Source organism: Aspergillus puulaauensis, chromosome 3 (assembly GCF_016861865.1).
Source record: "Aspergillus puulaauensis MK2 DNA, chromosome 3, nearly complete sequence".
Classification (NCBI taxonomy): Eukaryota; Fungi; Ascomycota; class Eurotiomycetes; order Eurotiales; family Aspergillaceae; genus Aspergillus; species Aspergillus puulaauensis.
Window position 1 is genome coordinate 2,536,342 of NC_054859.1, and position 17,379 is coordinate 2,553,720.

Here is a 17,379-nt window from a genome sequence, read left to right on the forward strand (position 1 = left end):
GATGCGCTATCAGGTGGCAATTTTCACAACTTGTCTCCTGCCAACATCGTCCGGAGTCTCCATGAGCCTACCTAATGTTGTGCTATCGTGAGACCTGGCCGAATTCTTGAGCCCGCAGCTGCGCCTCGGTGCGGTCTGACAGTTTGGGCTTCGCGTCCGTCCGGGCCTGCATATACCCTCGGCCTGTAGAATTGGATCCTCAAGCTTTCCAATATCACCTTTTCTGATATTGATGCTTTGCTGTGCTCTCAACTGCTAACTATCGCCACCGGCTTACGGGGAAAGGAGGCTGACTACGGGGAAGAACAGGCAAGGGGACACTACGGACTACGCATCGGAGCAACCCCAGATTTAGAATGCGATGCATGTATCGTGTTGTTATCGTTTGTCTACCAGCATTACCGATCGGGCCAACAGGTTTAATCCTTTTCGCTGATAGCCTGCAGCCGTTCATCAATCTCCTCCTCAGTCAGTGCCCGGAAGTTGGGATCTGTGCCCTCCTTGCCGTCTGTTCGAGGGCCACCGACGATGCCAATCTCTAATTCGTGCTTCTTAAAATCCACGCTCAGCACGTTGCTCAAGGCAGTGATCCCCAGCTCGACAACCTCATCCCAGTTACCTTCGGCGTAATCCTTGTTCTTCAGCTTCTTCTCCATGTGGTTGAGAGCCTCCTGCTGTTTAGGACCAGCAGAAGTGGCCTTGTACCCAGCGAAGTAACCGGCAGGGTCACATTTGTAGAGTTGCGGGCCATTCTCCGAGTCGACAGAGACCAAGGTAATTGCAACGCCGAGTGGGCGCATATAAGCCTACATGACATAAAAAGCATTAGCGGCCCGAAAATAAATTAAGATATCACAGCATGGGAAAGGGAAACGCACTCTTTGTGTGTACACCTGGTTGATGTTGGCTAAACGTTTGGCAAGAACATCGCATGGCATTTCGTAACCGTATTTGTATCGGAACTCCGCAGCCTCACCACGGGCACGGTCGACGTAGGCTCTAGCATCGGCAATAGAGCCGGTCATAACACAGCCAACTGAAGGAGAAAGTCTGAAGATATGCGTGACAGACGAGGGGTCGATCAGTTTGTCCTAAACATCGGTCAGAACGGTCCATGCCGGAGATACCACAGGCGACATACGGCAACTTTCTTCTGGGACAAAACCACGGCACAGTTCTTCCCCCTTAGACCTATCGAGGTGATATTTGCGGCGGTGATAGCTTTGAAGGCATATTCTGCAGGTTGGGGAATCCTTGTCAGCGGGATCCTGATCGCTTGAGGTTGCGTTCGGGGTTTCTGGGAGTGTCTTATTTGTTTTCGGGGTTGCATACCAACTTGATAGAGACGGCCCTGGTCCGAGAAAATCGTAATGTGTCTGTCGTAACCTGCGCTTCCTGTTAGACACCGGACTAGCAGCCCGACGATGAAGTCATGACGGTCGGTTGGATTGGTCTCAGGACATACCAGACATGATTGCGTTGCTCGAAAATAACACTCAACAAAATGGACTGGATTTAAGTGAAAAGAGAGAAGGCGAGAAAGGGGTGATCGAGATGCGGACAGAGAGGGAATGGAGAGATGGAAAGCGGCTGGAGAAGCAGAAGACGCGTGCCAAAGGATGCCTGGCTGAAGCTCAAGCTTCTGGCCCGACTTGAGTACCGTAAGCTCTCTGGTCACCGCCTTCCCACCACCCTCACCCGGCTTGATCTATAGATACATCTATTTACGAATAAACGTTTTTCTGATGAATATATACATTTTACACGCGGGATTCTATCGTTTATTTTCTGCATTTAAAAAACAACAATTTTACGCCAGGACCGTTGGTTAAGATTGGCACCAAATGCTGAGAACGCCGTGATGCTATCAGGATATCAGAACTTTTGACACTCAAAAAGTGGAGCGAGAGTGATAATATATCAATAGGCAGTGGTAACTCAAGCCGGAAAACGGCAGGAAAGGATCCAGGCGACCCGAGATAATTATTATGATGAAGATGACGATGAGTTGTCCGAATCGCTGTCGCTGCTTGAATCGGAGGAAGAGGAGCTCTCACTCTCGCTGCTGCTTGAAATCTCCACGACGGCGGTTCGACTCTTCTTCTTCTTTTTAGCAGGTTGGCTTTGGACTGGCCGTTCCTTCTTCGAATTGTTTTGTGCTTTTTCGTCGTCCTCGCCGTCGCTCTCGCTGCTGCTCGAGATATCCACAAAAGCAGTTCGGTTCTTCTTCTTTTTGTTCGCGGACTGGCTCTGGGCGTTCGTGCCCTTCTGCGGCGGCGCCTTCAGGTTTGACATGGTGAAGACCCTTCCGTCAATGGCAAATAGTACAATCTCTGCACGTCGCCTCTTTCGGAACCTTTCGAGCATCTCTGCATCCAGCTGCTCAAAAGAATCACCCAGATCCTCGGTCAATTCGCCCTCAGTCAACTTTGTTCGCAAAGCGTAGATGGCTTTCCTATAATTTACCGTGGGCGATGGCGCCGGGTCATCAGACGACTTTTCAACATTGTCAACATTGGTCTCCTTTGTCTCCTCGACATCCGTCTTCACAGCAGCTTGGGCTATCTCGCGTAATCGTTGCTTAGCCGCGTCACCTCTCAATCCCTGCAGGTAGGAAAGGAGAGCTGCCTCATATGCAGCGGGAACATGCTTTAGGGACAGAATATGCTTGAAAAGTTGTATCTCGCGGATTTTTTGGAATTTCCACGCTGGCCGGTCGTTATGGTATTGATCAAGATAAGCAAGGACAGACGATTCGCCATCTTTTGATCCCGAACTCGTCGAGTCATTATTCGTAGAGCCTTCTGCATTCTTTTTGCTCTTTTCCTTCTTTTTCTTCTTCTTCTCCTTCTTGCTCGCATCCGCATTCTCATCGTCGGCCTCTGCTTCCTTATCCTCCTCCATTGGTGACGGAGACGGAGACTTCACCTTCGCCTCCGCTGAAAAAGAAACCCTCTTCTTCTTCTTTTTCTTACGCTCCTCCTCTCCCTCATTTACCTCCCCATTCACAGGCGTAGATTCTCCATCCTGCTCCTGCTCATCTTCGCCGAGTCTCCGTTTCTTGCTCCGGCGCTGTTTCTTGTCACCACTGGATTTGCCATTCTCAGTAGCGCTTTCCTTGCTACTCCCTTCTTGCTTCGTATCTATATCTTTCATGTTGACATCGGCATCAGCATCAGTCTCGACGTCCCTGGTGCGCTTGGACTTGGAGCTGGACCGCTTCGACCGCAATTTTTTCTCTTCTGCCATTGCGGCCCTGGTTGGGTGGTGTATGTGGGGGTTTGGCGTTTGTTTTGAGTCGCGCAAGGTTTTAGGATGTAATTTTAAAATATATAGAAAGATATTGACGTCCAAAGGTGTGCAGTTTGCGTGTGTTGCTGGGTTCGAGAAATTATTGTTGCTCTGGATTCTGGGGGAAATTTTCCACGTGATTCTGATAAGACCCGCCCGATAAGCGCAGATATTCTTCTATACTTTAGGGCAACAATAATAAAGAGAAAAGTAATCTACATATATTTATGTATCGACAACGTGATATCTATAAGAATGCACCGTACAATCATCAGTTTACGTTATCATGCCGATTTGAAGTTCCATAGGCATTTTCCCTTCCATGGCTCCAGTCAATGCCGACTAAAACCATACGTTGAACCCCGTCATGCTATAAGAAAGATGACACCGATGCAGGGCTATTACCCGCTTGCATCTTTTCTTTCCCTTTTGGCATCTCTTTGCTGTGACTGAGCCTCAGAGGCCACCCCAGACGGTGGTGCTTTCCGTCTCGCTCGCTCTTTATCTCGGGCGCTGGCGCCTGTTCCTCTGCGCCGCCGGACCGGCTCATAGACTTCGTTAAAGTTCATGACCACACCTAAGAATCGCATATCCACATCTGGTTGGTATGCGAGATCGCCTAGAAGAACGTTTAGACGGGAGCGGAACTCTACTGATAAGTCACGGAGTCGAGTACGGAGCGATGGAAGCATGTGGTCGTCCGTGGAGAGATCGTGGTTTGCAAGAGACGAGGGTGTGGCGACTTCATCAGTCGCCGTTCCGAGGTTCGGCGTGTAGGAGAATGATGAGGATGCGGAAGCGACCCTGTGCGCTTGACTATGTCGGGAGGAGAGGAGATCACGCTCTGAGACTCCCCACTGTCCTTGCGCAGTGCGTGTCTCGATTTTTGCGCTTAGTTCTTGTCGTCGAGTAAATTCTGCGACGGAAAACGAATATAGCCCATCAACTGCGTCCTTATATGCGAGCATTATCTTCAAAATATGATGTAGTTGGGCAAGGAAACCTTCTTCCGGCTTGCCTGTGGAGCTGGCTTTTGAAGAACTTGAGGAACCTAGGAGGCCCTTGTGCGTGATAGAGTTGAGGTATTTGGTGTGAGCCTCAATAAGGTCATCAAGCGTACATCCTGGCTTTGAAATAGACGCCTGCAATTGATCCCAACTGGACTCGATGACCTCGAAAAGGATGTAGTATTGTAACTGGCAGATGAAATGAATCATCTCGGCGATGACACATCTTGCGCGCTTCCAGTCGGCGCCAACTTTGTCATCAACACTTCCCAAAACACCTCTGGCACCAGTCATGCATCGTCGCCATGTGCTACCTAAGGAGAACTCGACGCGCTTCACGCGCCAGAGAAAATTGAAGACTTTGAGATACTGAGTAGAACCCCACGGCGTGATCACAACATCCACAGGAGCATCAATCTTGTATTCAAGAGTAAAACAATCCCATCCAATTTCGCCATGGCTGAGCTCTAACATGCGTGCATCCAGACGCCGAAGAACATCTTGAGAGTCGTACTGTGCATTGGAAGCACGTATAGCATGCTCCAACTGGGCAGTCAGCGTGTGCCGGTATTGTGAATTGGCAGGACGATCGAGGTTCGAGGCCAGTGATTCCATTAGAAGCGCGATGAAATCACCTTGACCTAGTAGCAAATATTTCTTCAGGGCGTGGAGATGATCAAAGAGTTTGAACTTGTCGTCCATAAGATGAATTAACCGTGCCATTGTAGTCTTATAAGCCTCATCGATTGAGGTTTCAAGGCTGGCTGTGTCCCCGTAGCGCAGCTCCTTGGACGCTTCCTTCGAGTATGCCTCGACCCATCCAGAATCACCACACCCATACCGGATGAAGTTTAAGGATTTCCCAATAAGGAAAACTTTCTTAGCAAAATCCTGCGTAATAATTGAGGGCACCATGTCATCTTCGAGCTTATATTTATCTTCCCAGACACTGGTTGCAATGCGGCGTGGATCTGTGCTTGGCCTGGATTCGGGTTCGACCACGAAGAATTCCTGATACGGGTCTGATAACTCGCCATCGTAAATCCAGAGGCGCAACATATCGTAAAAAGGCCTCGTCACGTGCGCAAGGAGTTTCTCCGCGAAGTTACACACGAAGGGATCCCCGTGTGATGTTGAAAATCCATGGATTAAGGATATTAATTGGCCCCCTTTTTTGCCTATCGAATGTTAGAAGAGTGAAATGGAGGGACCGCACCACACTTACTCTGAGCCTCCTCCACGATCAAGCTCATCAAACGCAGGGCCATGGTCGCATCTCTGGTCCAGACAACACATCGTTTCAACGTTACACCACTTTTGGAAGCACCAGATTCTTCGGGAGCAGCCAGTGCCCGACGAATCTCGCCCTCGAGCGTCGCTACCAAGCCTAGATAAGAGCGGAGTTCATTCGAAAGAGCTGCCCGCAGGCTCTGGCTGACGAGCCCCCCACCACTGCCTTCAACAAAAGCGGAAAGACCTCGATATAGGAGACATGGTTCTGCTAGTGTATTCAGAATGGATACCATTGGAAGAGGTAATGTTGGGGGTAGCTTGAGCGTTGAAGCTGACATGAACTGTAAATCAGTTGAGGATAAACCCTGTAGATTGAATGGGAGGTCTCGTAAAAGCCCGAATTCAAGAGGTCGTGGAGCTCCCTGGTCCCTCTCTGAGTCGTTAAATTGTTCCTCCGCTCGAGAATCTTTTGTCGTGGGCTCATGTTGGCGGCTCATACGTAATCGCTCCGGTCCCGATCCATGTTCCGCATCCCGTTCCTTTTCTTTTTCCCTTTCCAAATCAGCTCGCCTCATTGACGACTTTCGCTCGAGACGAGCTGCCATCTGGGACGCCGACGAGCTAATAGCTGGACCCTCATCGTCCGAACTTGCTACCGCTCCACCACCGGCCCTATGGTCTTTTATCAACATCCTTTGTAACTTGGCATGATCCATCAGTGGGCTGCGTGGCCTTTCATCTTCACCCAACATATCCTCAGGGCCATCCGCGCTCGATAGCCGGTAGAGTAAATATAATATCCCCCATTTCTGCGACAGCACCGGCTGAGTCAAGAGCCGCGAGTACAGATTCGAGAACCGGACGGCCTTGTCCGGACTGGCATTCTCGCGTAGTAATTTCCGCTTTATCAGATCCGACGCGTTATTGATATTTTCCGCTCCTGTTAAACTCCCTCGGCGGCCAATCCCTCCGGATGGCGACGCTGGGTTGTCCGCCGAGCCGGCGTGCGCGTCTACAGTACGCCATGCATGTTCCAGGAATGCATTATGGCGATGTTCCTCGGCCGCAGCAAGAGCGTCGTCGGCGTCATCTGAGTATTCGTCGCCAATGGCGGATAGAGGCAGTGGGGGAGTGAGAGACTCGATCAGTTGCGAAAGGGCGTCATCGATGCGACGAGGACGCGCAGGGTGCCGGGTCGACATTATTTCCCTATTTCCCCTCCCCCGGAATCAACTAGTCGACGACTTTGGCAAAAATCTCCCCGAATTAAACGCGACAAGTACTGGGATGTTTCTGTCACTTCCGTCAAATATCACTTCGGGGGAGGACGCGACGTGAACGTGGGGCTTCAGATCGCAACGCGAGGCAGGCGTATGGGTATCGATTTGCGTGCGAGATCGGGCATTTGTTAGGCTCGATGTATATTATGCTCAAATTAAATCACAAATATTTCCTGGGCGCGGTTTAACGAGTGGAACAATGGCAAGTGTGTTCGGCCTGAAGAGGGAAATGGGTGTTGTTGTTTGTCCCGTTTGACGTGTTTTGATGGTTTGACTTCATCTGCCTAAGCATCACATGGAACTACGCACGGCCTGGACAATTCGAACATCAACTTTTCTCTATCATAAACAGATATGACTAGAGAGTAGAAATCATACAATTTGTGGGCAACGATGGTAGGTGCTATTTAAAGAAGTGTTTGTATTGTTCCGGGATTGCCATTATGTGAAATTCCGGAAAAGATGGGTATAACTTGCGATCAAACATATCAAGAACAGACAATTGGAAAAGACATCAACCTGTGAGGAAAAGAAGGAAACTCCTAAAAAGTGAAAGACACCCTCATGTACAGGGTCAATAATAGCCCTGTAAGAGACTTTTGCCGATGGTGGCCCCAATAGGTGACCCCAGAAGCGTACCAAAGTGCTATGCTAACTCCCAACAAAAAATGAAATGAAAATGAAAGGAAGGTTTTTAAGAACAGCAGTAGTCAGAAAACCTCGTAAAATCATAGCCCATAATCGACATCAACGTCGTCGAAATACTCCAATCGCCTTACCGAATCGCTTAGGCAATTACCCCAGATCCAGTGGAGCCAGGGCTCCATCGGAAACGCTTTAGACCACCTCGGACCGCTTCTTGACCACAGGCTGCTGATGCTCTGCTGCCCGGGGTGCCAGATTCTCCTAGGACGGATCCCACGCCCATGCTCGCCTCCAGCTTCCCAGACTCCCTACCAAAAACATACCCGGCGGAGAAGCTGATCGCGGAGAAAAGCACCACAACGCCAGCACTTAGAACCCACGTCATCACCGCGGAAGATGGTTCTGTATTACCCGACCGGCGACTCTTTTTAGCAGCAGAGTGGCTAGAACCGCGGTCTTTCGAAGCACTCGACCGGCGCTTCGCGCGAGTGGAGGAAGCTCCCCGCGGTGAGCACTGCATTACAGGTTGTTGGGGCCGCTTTGAGCGAGGTGCAGTACGCATTTCGACATCTGATGCCGAGTTTTCTTCGTTGGCCCCTTCTCCCATAGCCACAGATTCAGATACCAATCTGAATGAGGCTGGTTGAGCCCTAGGAGGTCCAGACGGTGCCGGTTGCGATTCTGATTTCGGAAGACCTCGGGCGGCGGCAGCACAAGAAAGCAGCGTCGAAAGACTAGCGCGCAACGCAGCGTCATGGTCTGCATGGTGTGACGGGGAGATGACGTTGTACGGGCTGTGCTGCTGGTTCGACGGTCGTTGAGATGAGCGAATGCTAGCCTGAGAATTTCTTCGTATAGCGGTCCGACGACTAGAGGTAGAAACATCGCTAATAGGTCTTGAACGGCGAGCTTCGGAAGGCGTGGTCCAGGAGGGGCCTTCAGAAGAAGCGGGAGGATGGGAAAATACATTGGGCTGAGGAACAAATGGAGATGAACTTGTACGCATACCGAGCGCCGTTGAACTATCATCCTCATCGCTGGAAGGAATCGCATCTGACGCAGTGGGTGCCGCACTGGTGTGGGATAGAGAGGGGTTAACCGGGGCTGGACGAGGAATGTCTTCATTCGAACTGGTCAGAACGCGGTCCGATTCACTTTCACTCTCTTCGTATTCATCCTGGCTGCTGCTGGGTTCGTGCGATGAGTACTCGACCTGCGCGGTAGTGACAGCTGCAAGCCGCTGGAGACGTCGGCGGCGGCTTCGGCGATGATAATGACCAGGGCCCGTTTGCTGGACACGAAGGCCGGTGGTAATTATGTCATCAGTGGTTGCGGCTGAGGACAACGACGAGGAGGAAGGCTGAGATGATACTTCGATCCACGAGTCTATATAATGCTGGAGTGAGTACATGGTAATAATAGTGATGATAACATAGATAGTATGTATATTGGATTCTGAAACTGTGGCACAACAGGCAATAGACAAACAAGATGCAAGATATACAGATGGATTCATAAGAAACGACTCACCTTCTGATCTCATGGGCGCGCCAGAACGTGACTGAGGCGCATCTCGCGTCACTCGGCCAGAAGCAGCTCTGGCGTCGTCCTGCGCCTGACCCAGAAGGTCATAGTGGTTCGGTTGCATTGCTGTGTATCAGGTCAGCAAAAGGAGGACGGATCGTGGTCTTGTAGATAGAAGGTCGAGAGGATGCAGAAAGATACAAAGGAGGATGCCCTGAGAGATCGAGGGGAACAAGTCCTCGAAAGGACAGTCAGCCCACAGGGAGGGAAAGAGGGCCGAATACCTGGTGGTCCAACCCGTCAAGGAGCAGCGGTCAAGCCAGAGAGAGTGCCAGACAATGATGGTGGGGTTCGTGGAGAAAGCGACCCAGACTTTCGATGATCGCCCAAGATGTCTCAACCAAACAAGGCGCTTGGCAGAGATAACTGCAGCAGCAATAATAGAAACCGACTCGGGTCTCTTCAAATTTAGGATAGGTTGACGAGGGAGGCACGGCTCAACTAGTCTTCGTTGTTGATGCTGCGAGTTTGTGACTTTGGATGGGGTTGAAGAATCATCGGACCGTTGACAGCTGACTTGTCCTCAACCACCTGCCTGCGTCAGGGATCGACGCACAACCAGTGAGAAACTGTTCGGCTGCCGCGCGAGACGCCACTCACAAGGAGAAGATGGACGCAAAGAGGTTGACAAAATATAGACGGTGGGGGAGGAAGGGGGACTGAACAGATCAGATAAGAAAAGGTGGAGAATGGAGTGCAGAAGCAGCCGACCGGCGACGAACAAAGTATGCCAAGACTCGGGCACTGACATGATCAGACAAAGAGCGGAATCCAAGTAACGAAGGCAGCACCGTACCTGTCCCTGTCCCACGCTTAAAAAAAATGACCAACTGTGAAATACGAATAATCATACCCATGACATCGATAATAGTATTATTCATTGAGAACCTATCTCATGATGGCCGTTGAGTACAAAAAGTAGAACCTAGAACTAACTAACAACAAAACTTTTCCCGGATTACCTAACCATTTTGACAAAGTACAGCATGTTTACAATGAGTTTAGAAGGTCATCTTGGTGCCCTTGAACTCAGGAATACCACCACGCGCGCGGTTGGGAGGACCTCCGCCGCCGCGTCCACCAAAGCCTCCACGACCGCCACGGCCACCACCGCCACGAGGGCCTCCACGACCACCACCGCGGCCACCAAAGCCTCCACGACCGCCTCCACGACCACCACGGTCACCTCCATTGTTAGTACGGGGGGTGCTGAAGTCTAGGCGGACTGGGCGACCGTCGATCTCAGCGCCTTGGAGGTCATTGTAAGCCTGGCGAGCTTCATCCACAGACGAGTATTGGACGTAACCGAAACCCTTTGGCCGGCCGGATTCCATGTCGGTAGGTAGACGAATGCCCAGGACGGTTCCCTGACCACCGAAGACCTCGTGCACAGAGTCCTCGTTGGCACTGAACGGCAGGTTGCCCACGAACAAAGTGTCGCTTTCAGGGCTAGCTTGGTCACCGAAAGATCGAGCACGGTTCTGAGCGCGATCCCCCTGGTCCTTGTTGGCGGGACGTCCGGTAGCATAGTCGAGGTTGATCTTGCGGTTATCGATTTCGGCCTCCTTCATGGCTTCGTAGGCCTTGGCGGCATCGGCGGCGTTGGTGAATTCGACGTAACCGAATCCGCGGGAGCGGCCGGTTTCGCGCTCAGTCATGATGCGCGCGGAGAGCTCACCGAAGCTTTCGAATTCTTGGTGAAGCCAGTCCTCGGTGACATTCCAGGAGAGGTTGCCAACGAAAAGGTTAGCTGACGCACCCTCCTCAGTTTTAGTTTTCTTGGAAACAGGGGATGCCTCTTCCTCGGCCTTGCGCTTCTTGGAGTCCTTGGGCTTCTCGCTATCCTCAGACTCGGACTCGGAACTATCAGAGTCAGAGTCCGAAGAGCCTTCGGAGCTGTCAGAGCCCGAATCATCAGACTCAGAAGCCTTTGCGTCGGCCTTCTTGGCCTTGGCGGGGGCCTCTTCTTCGCTATCAGAGTCGGACTCTTCACTGCCGCTAGACTCCGCGGCGGCCTTGGCCTTAGGGGCCTTCTCTTCCTCGGAAGACTCGGAGTCGGAATCGGATTCCTCTGATGATGACTCGCTCGACTCGGCCTTCTTAGCAGCCTTAGGCTCAGCCTTGACTGGCTTAGCCGGCTTCTCCTCCTCCTCGCTCTCGCTGCTGGAAGCGTCCTTCATCTCCTCGTCGCTGGAGTCGGACTCCGACTCGGAGGATGAGGAAGATTCGGCTTCCTTCTTAGCAGGCTTCTTGACTTCCTTCTTAGCGGGCTTCTTCACTTCCTTCTTGGCGGGCTTCTCCTCCTCACTCTCACTTTCGGAGCTAGAGGACTCAGACTCGGACTCAGACTCAGAGCTGCTGCTGGGAGTAGGCTCCTTCTTCTTGCGCTTGGACTTTTCCTCCTTGCCAGCAAGGTCGCGCGCGATTTGCTTGCTCTTAGCCTTGGGAGACTGAGCAGCCTTGGTGACACCGGCATCCTTGACCTTGCTCAAGGCCTTGGCAGCAGGCTTCTCAGAGCCCTTCTTGGTAACGGACTTGGTTTTCGACATTTTGACTGTCAGGACAAAGGCATGTTAGCATGGAAATAGAATTTTGGTTTTGTGAACATTGAGCGACGGGCTTACCTGATTGTTATGTTTCGAAAAAGAATTTAACGGCAATAGTGCGGCAAACCCTCTGATCCCACAATCACCCGATTTGAAGATCCCACAGAGTTCAATGTTCAGGAGTGATCAAACACAACTGAAGGTAAATCCCAAAGTGAAGAGATTTACACGGACGCCCACGAGAAGCCCACAACTGACAATGTTCAAGCCCACAGAAACGGACAGGAGATATGCAACTGTCTAAGATATGAAACCCACAAGATGGTAAGATCCCACAAATAGATGCTACAGCCCACAGCCTCAGTGTAAAAAGCCCACAAACAAGGTGTCTGTTGAAGTGTATCTGAAAAGATACAGCTTGCGATCCGGCGTCAGTAGAAAAGATAAACAGGGAAAATCAAATCAAAGTGATATAACAAGCGAACAAGTCGAAACTTTTTCCCTTGGGCGATGAAATATGGGTTGGTAGGTAGGAAAGAGAAGACGGAAGAAAAAAATTCTGGGAGCTCGAGGAGCAGCTTCTGATAAGAGGGAAAAAAAACTAGAAGGCTGGCAGAAATTTTGAAGTACCGCTTTCTGTATCCGGCTTAGGCTAGGAACTACGCCGAGGAAATAGTGGGGACCTCGGAGGAGGTACTTTTGGCTGACCTCAACGTTTATGTCTTCTGTCTCGAGGGTAGAATTCCGGCAGCTCAACCCACGTCGTTCCTTGCCCGACAGCGCATTGTTTCTTATTTTCTTGTTGTCTCATTTTGTATAGCTTCTATATAGTCAATGGAAGACTATTGAACCGCTTCACTTAATATGGCGCCCTCAGCCCCCTCTTCCTATCGTCCGCGCAAGAAGAGAAAGTCTGCACTCTTCGCTGGCTCCAACGACTCACTTACCGTGGACTCTGGGGACGGTAAAGCTGCGCCCGCATTTCCTTTAGTCTCATTTTTATGGGGTGCTCGGGCTGGTGTGTCACAATGGCTAGTCCTTCCTCTTATCCTGCTGGCAGCGGGCCTGTTTCGCTGGGCTGTAAGTCTGTGGGGGTATTCAGGTAAGCTTATCATCAAGAAGCAGACCCTTGTTGTAGAATTTTTAACATTTAAAAGGCTTTAATATTCCTCCAATGTACGGTGATTTCGAAGCCCAGCGTCACTGGATGGAGATAACCATCCATCTTCCCTTGTCAAAATGGTATACGTACGATCTACCGTACTGGGGACTTGATTATCCGCCATTGACAGCGTATCATAGCTGGTTATTAGGAAAAGTGTATGTCAAGCATAAAGTTTGTTGTGTGCTTGCAAAGCGTGCTAATCGCAAATAGAGGCTCAATTTTTGAGCCGATGTGGTTCGCCCTAGATATCTCCCGCGGCCTAGAAGACCCTCTACTCAAAGTCTTTATGCGTGCGACAGTGATCGTCTCCGAGTACCTCGTCTATATCCCGGCAGTTGTCACCTTCCTGCGACGTTACACCAGGATGCAAGCCGTTCCTGTATGGTCGTCTTCTGTTGCACTTAGTGCCATCCTCCTACAACCAGCAACCATACTTATCGACCACGGTCATTTCCAGTATAACACTGTGATGCTGGGTTTATTCGTTGCGTCTCTTGACGCCATAATGGCTGGACGCATGCTTTGGGCCTGCATTTTCTTCGTTGGGGCTCTGGGGTTTAAGCAAATGGCTCTATACTATGCACCGGTTATGTTCGCATTCCTCTTGGGCGTTTGCATTTTCCCCCGACCTCGAATTGTTCGACTCCTCAGTATCTCAGTCGTTACGGTTGCCGCCTTTATTGTCCTTTTCCTCCCTTTGATTCATGGTACTACAAGCACGGAGGCTAGGGAGAACCTTCAGTCTACTCCAGAACCACCTTTACTTCAGGCTCTTCCCCTTCGACTCGACAGTGATTCCTCATTATATCCCCTTATTTTTCAGCTGACCCAGATCATCCACCGGATTTTTCCGTTCTCTCGTGGTCTCTTTGAGGACAAAGTGGCGAATGCCTGGTGCGCCGTTCACACTTTTTACAAACTCCACCGATTTGAGCCGGAGCTACTGAAGCGCGTATCGCTCGGTGCTACATTGGCATCGATTCTGATACCATGCGCCATAATTTTCCGCCACCCCCGCGCCTCGATTCTCCTCCCTGCCTTTGCTACCGTTGGTTGGGGCTTTTTCCTTTTCTCTTTCCAGGTTCATGAAAAAAGTGTATTATTACCTTTACTTCCGATGACACTGCTCCTTGCTGGTGATGGGGGCTTCAATAAAGATACTCGGTCATGGGTAGGATGGGCGAATATCCTTGGCTCTTGGACTCTGTACCCGCTGCTCAAACGCGATGGCCTTCGGGTCCCATACTTCGTCGTGACATACCTTTGGGCCTTCCTGTTAGGCCTTCCCCCGACGTCGTGGCAGGTGTACCGCCATCAGAAAGCAGCGGCGGCCACAGAAACCGAAATCGAGCCCAATGGCCTAACAAAACTGATACATTCTTTGTTCTACCTTGCTATGATAGGATGGCATGTGCTCGAGGCGTTTGTTCCTCCACCACCTGGTAAGCCAGATCTATGGGTGGTTCTCAATGCCCTCATTGGCGCTGGAGGTTTTGGAATCTCGTACCTCTGGTGCTTGTGGAAACTGATCAGCCAATCCCGCCGGATGGATCACAAAGTGGAAGAAAATCGGAAGAAGAATCAGTGACAGATGATTCGGCATATATGGAATAAAATAGAAGACACATCCGGTTAACAATGATACCCATTTCATAAAGGCTCAAAAAAATCGCTCTGAGTTCGTCAAGTATAATGTACCGTAAATGCCCTATGGAAATCACGTATATGAGCTCGACCGCATACATCCGGTCTGGACAGTTAGGTGAGTCAAGCGAATGGAAAGGAGATTAGTCCTATAGAACCACGATATGCAAAGTAATGTACATTTGAAACCCAGATCAAACCCATGACCGTAACACCGAGTCAATGCCGCAAAGGTTCACCTCCATTCTATCACATGTTGGAGGTATCCTCGCAACTTTATAATACACAGAATTCTCGTAGATTGTCTCGTACGGCGCAGCAAATGCATAAACACACTTGACTTTGCGCGGTCACGGCGCAAAGTTTAGACCTTGAATCCGTACCCGGCCATGCAGGCCTTGTACTGCTCTATCACTGACTTGCATTCTTGCGTCGGTTCATCGGATTTGGAGAAAAGCATGCAATCATCTCGAGTTGTCTTTTCGTCTTTGCATACGCAACACGGCTAATGGAAGGTTGGTAATGGTCATTTCGGAATGGACGATTATCTGATCGGCGATATACGAACCTTAGGCTTCTCTGCAGCTGGTGCTTGCGTCGCGACGGGCACGGGAGTCTTTTCAGCAGAGCCTGGAATTGGAGATCAACAATCATTAGCAAGATTCCTCCGCATGCTAAAGAGCATTTGACAGACGGCTTGGGCTGGACTGGCTTACCGCTGGATGAACCGAAAAGCCACGACATGATGTAGATATGGTAGGGTATGACTGAGGCAATGAGTAACGAATGAAGAAGGTCGGAAAAGGATCAAAAGGTGCACTGAAGCTACTCGCAATTGGAGGCGTGCTTGATTAATAATAATGCGAGCAGTTCAGATGCGCCGGGCGGAAACGGCGGAACTGGACTGTGCGGGCAGCCGGAGCGGCGATCGGCGGCTCTCCTTATTGACAATTTATTTCATTTTCCATTGTTGCTGTGGCTCCAGACTGTCTTGTGCCCTCCATCAACAGATCCTTTTTCAACCACGCCCCCTGAACCCCGCCCGGTTGGCTTGCTTGCTTTGATTTTTCAATTTCTATATTTTAGACCACCAGTTTCGCTTCTCCATTTGTCCTTTACATAGCGACCTACCATTTTCTAACTCCGAAAATTACCCCACCATGGCCCCTCCAAAGATCTTTTCTCTCGAGGGCAAGGGTTTGAAATTGGACTCAGCTGAAGACATTGACGCCCAAATTAAGCCTCTAACTGAGAGCACTGGCTATACTGAAATCCGCCTTGGGGGAAATACTTTAGGTGTCCCAGCGTCCGAACGCCTCGCCGCTGTCCTTTCCACCCAGAAGAGCCTCGAAGTGGCCGAGCTCGCTGATATCTTCACCTCCCGTTTGCTCAGCGAAATCCCTGCCGCTCTCACCTTCCTTCTCAATGCGCTTCTCGAGATCTCGACGCTTCACACTATTAATCTTTCCGACAATGCTTTCGGCGCAAACACGCAGAAGCCCCTCGTCGATTTCCTCTCTCGCCACATCCCTCTCCGCCACCTAATTTTGAACAACAATGGAATGGGACCGGAGGCCGGGTCGAACATCGCCAAAGCCCTTACAGAGCTCGCAGAGCGCAAAGAGGAGGCGCGCAAGGGCGGAAAGGAGGCTCCTCTGCTGGAAAGCATTGTCTGCGGACGGAACCGATTGGAAAATGGCAGCATGGCAGCTTGGGCCCGGGCTTACGAGGTACATGCGACTGGAATACGGTCGGTGAAGATGACCCAGAACGGAATCCGTCAAGAAGGTATCTCTCACCTGCTGAAGGAGGGTCTTCGCCACGCCAGTGCTCTCGAAGTTCTTGACCTGCAGGACAACACTTTCACAGTCACCGGATCCACTGCTCTTGCTACTGTGCTCAGTGGATGGTCTTCCCTCCGCGAACTCGGAGTTGGTGACTGCTTGCTTTCTGCCCGTGGTGGAGTCAAGGTTGCCCAAGCTCTTGCTGAGGCCAAGAACCAGAAGGTCGAGACCCTTCGCCTGCAATACAACGATATCTCAGCCGAAGGTGTCAAGCAATTTTTGCACGCCGCTAAGACCGCCCTTCCATCTCTACGCCGCATTGAGCTCAACGGAAACAAATTCCAGGAGGAGGATAATAGCATCATGGAACTCAGCGAGCTCCTGGACGCCCGAAAGGAAGAACACGGCAAGGATGATGACCCTGAGGACATGTGGGGAGTCGACGAGCTAGATGAGTTGGAGGAAGAGAGCGAGGAGGAGGAGGAGGAAGAAGAAGAGGAAGAGGAGGAGGCTGAGAAGGCTGAGAGGGTTGTTAAGGAGGCCGAGGAGGCTGAGACTGAGAAGGTAGCTCAAAAGGAAGACAAGGCAGTCGACAAGCTAGCCGAGGTTCTAGGGAAGACCGGCATCTAATCGCACAAGAACACAGTTCCGTCGCATATTACACAACCTCACCCCTCTTCTACCCCCTACTTTCAAGTGCTATGGCAGACATCTCACGGTTCGCGTGTTGAAAGCTGGATATGATAATCGCTGATGCGCAATTCGGTCACCAGCTTACGCGCATTCAGCCTCCAGCCTTTGGGGAAAACGCTTCCTGCAAGCAAAACCCCGCCACAGCTTCTCCGTTGCAATACCTGCCCCATGAGCACTTACGAGAGCATATCCCGCCCTAGGTGTGCTTATTGCTCTCCATTGCCTCGTTGTCAAGCCCTGAATATCCCCATGCTTCCATCTTCTCACGAAGTGAAAGAGTACATAGTTCGTTGCTCTTCTACCTGTGCCCTTACACAGCATTTTATTTACCCCCAAGTTCTGTATATAATTTTTGAGAAAGACAATAAATCCATGTGCATAGATGTTATCGTGTGGTTAGAATTGTAGACCCCTGGACTTGGGAGAAGTATACCCTGGGCAGGACTCGGCTATTCCCAGATAGGAAAGACATAGCTTGGCGCTGCGACAGAGATTCGGAGCTCTTCT

General features: G+C 50.8%; 8 protein-coding genes across 8 annotated transcripts; 2 read left to right on the forward strand and 6 right to left on the reverse strand.

The window, feature by feature from the left end:
* Positions 1 to 419: 419 nt before the first annotated feature.
* Positions 420 to 1,472, reverse strand: prs2 (proteasome core particle subunit alpha 1; the record flags this gene model as incomplete). The annotated part of the gene is made up of 5 exons (XM_041702153.1): positions 420 to 806; positions 879 to 1,091; positions 1,142 to 1,236; positions 1,333 to 1,386; positions 1,466 to 1,472. The coding sequence occupies 5 exons, from the start codon at positions 1,470 to 1,472 to the stop codon at positions 420 to 422; spliced, it is 756 nt and encodes a 251-aa protein (XP_041554966.1).
* Positions 1,473 to 1,986: 514 nt separating this feature from the next.
* Positions 1,987 to 3,249, reverse strand: APUU_30998A (WKF domain-containing protein; the record flags this gene model as incomplete). Its single annotated transcript, XM_041702154.1, has 1 exon — positions 1,987 to 3,249. One exon carries the CDS (start codon positions 3,247 to 3,249, stop codon positions 1,987 to 1,989), a length of 1,263 nt encoding a protein of 420 aa, XP_041554967.1.
* A 443-nt stretch (positions 3,250 to 3,692) lies between these two features.
* On the reverse strand, positions 3,693 to 6,733 carry SPC98 (tubulin gamma complex associated family protein; the record flags this gene model as incomplete). Its single annotated transcript, XM_041702155.1, has 2 exons — positions 3,693 to 5,476; positions 5,524 to 6,733. The coding sequence occupies 2 exons, from the start codon at positions 6,731 to 6,733 to the stop codon at positions 3,693 to 3,695; spliced, it is 2,994 nt and encodes a 997-aa protein (XP_041554968.1).
* Positions 6,734 to 7,598: 865 nt separating this feature from the next.
* APUU_31000A (uncharacterized protein) lies at positions 7,599 to 9,104 on the reverse strand (the record flags this gene model as incomplete). Its single annotated transcript, XM_041702156.1, has 1 exon — positions 7,599 to 9,104. One exon carries the CDS (start codon positions 9,102 to 9,104, stop codon positions 7,599 to 7,601), a length of 1,506 nt encoding a protein of 501 aa, XP_041554969.1.
* A 937-nt stretch (positions 9,105 to 10,041) lies between these two features.
* On the reverse strand, positions 10,042 to 11,589 carry APUU_31001A (putative nucleolin protein Nsr1; the record flags this gene model as incomplete). The annotated part of the gene is made up of 1 exon (XM_041702157.1): positions 10,042 to 11,589. The coding sequence occupies one exon, from the start codon at positions 11,587 to 11,589 to the stop codon at positions 10,042 to 10,044; it is 1,548 nt and encodes a 515-aa protein (XP_041554970.1).
* Positions 11,590 to 12,450: 861 nt separating this feature from the next.
* ALG6 (dolichyl-P-Glc:Man(9)GlcNAc(2)-PP-dolichol alpha-1,3-glucosyltransferase ALG6) lies at positions 12,451 to 14,339 on the forward strand (the record flags this gene model as incomplete). The annotated part of the gene is made up of 3 exons (XM_041702158.1): positions 12,451 to 12,688; positions 12,744 to 12,906; positions 12,962 to 14,339. 3 exons carry the CDS (start codon positions 12,451 to 12,453, stop codon positions 14,337 to 14,339), a joined length of 1,779 nt encoding a protein of 592 aa, XP_041554971.1.
* A 420-nt stretch (positions 14,340 to 14,759) lies between these two features.
* On the reverse strand, positions 14,760 to 15,139 carry APUU_31003A (copper metallochaperone COX17; the record flags this gene model as incomplete). Its single annotated transcript, XM_041702159.1, has 3 exons — positions 14,760 to 14,900; positions 14,964 to 15,025; positions 15,112 to 15,139. 3 exons carry the CDS (start codon positions 15,137 to 15,139, stop codon positions 14,760 to 14,762), a joined length of 231 nt encoding a protein of 76 aa, XP_041554972.1.
* Positions 15,140 to 15,555: 416 nt separating this feature from the next.
* Positions 15,556 to 16,809, forward strand: APUU_31004S (GTPase-activating protein RNA1; the record flags this gene model as incomplete). Its single annotated transcript, XM_041702160.1, has 1 exon — positions 15,556 to 16,809. The coding sequence occupies one exon, from the start codon at positions 15,556 to 15,558 to the stop codon at positions 16,807 to 16,809; it is 1,254 nt and encodes a 417-aa protein (XP_041554973.1).
* Between the last annotated feature and the right edge of the window lie 570 nt (positions 16,810 to 17,379).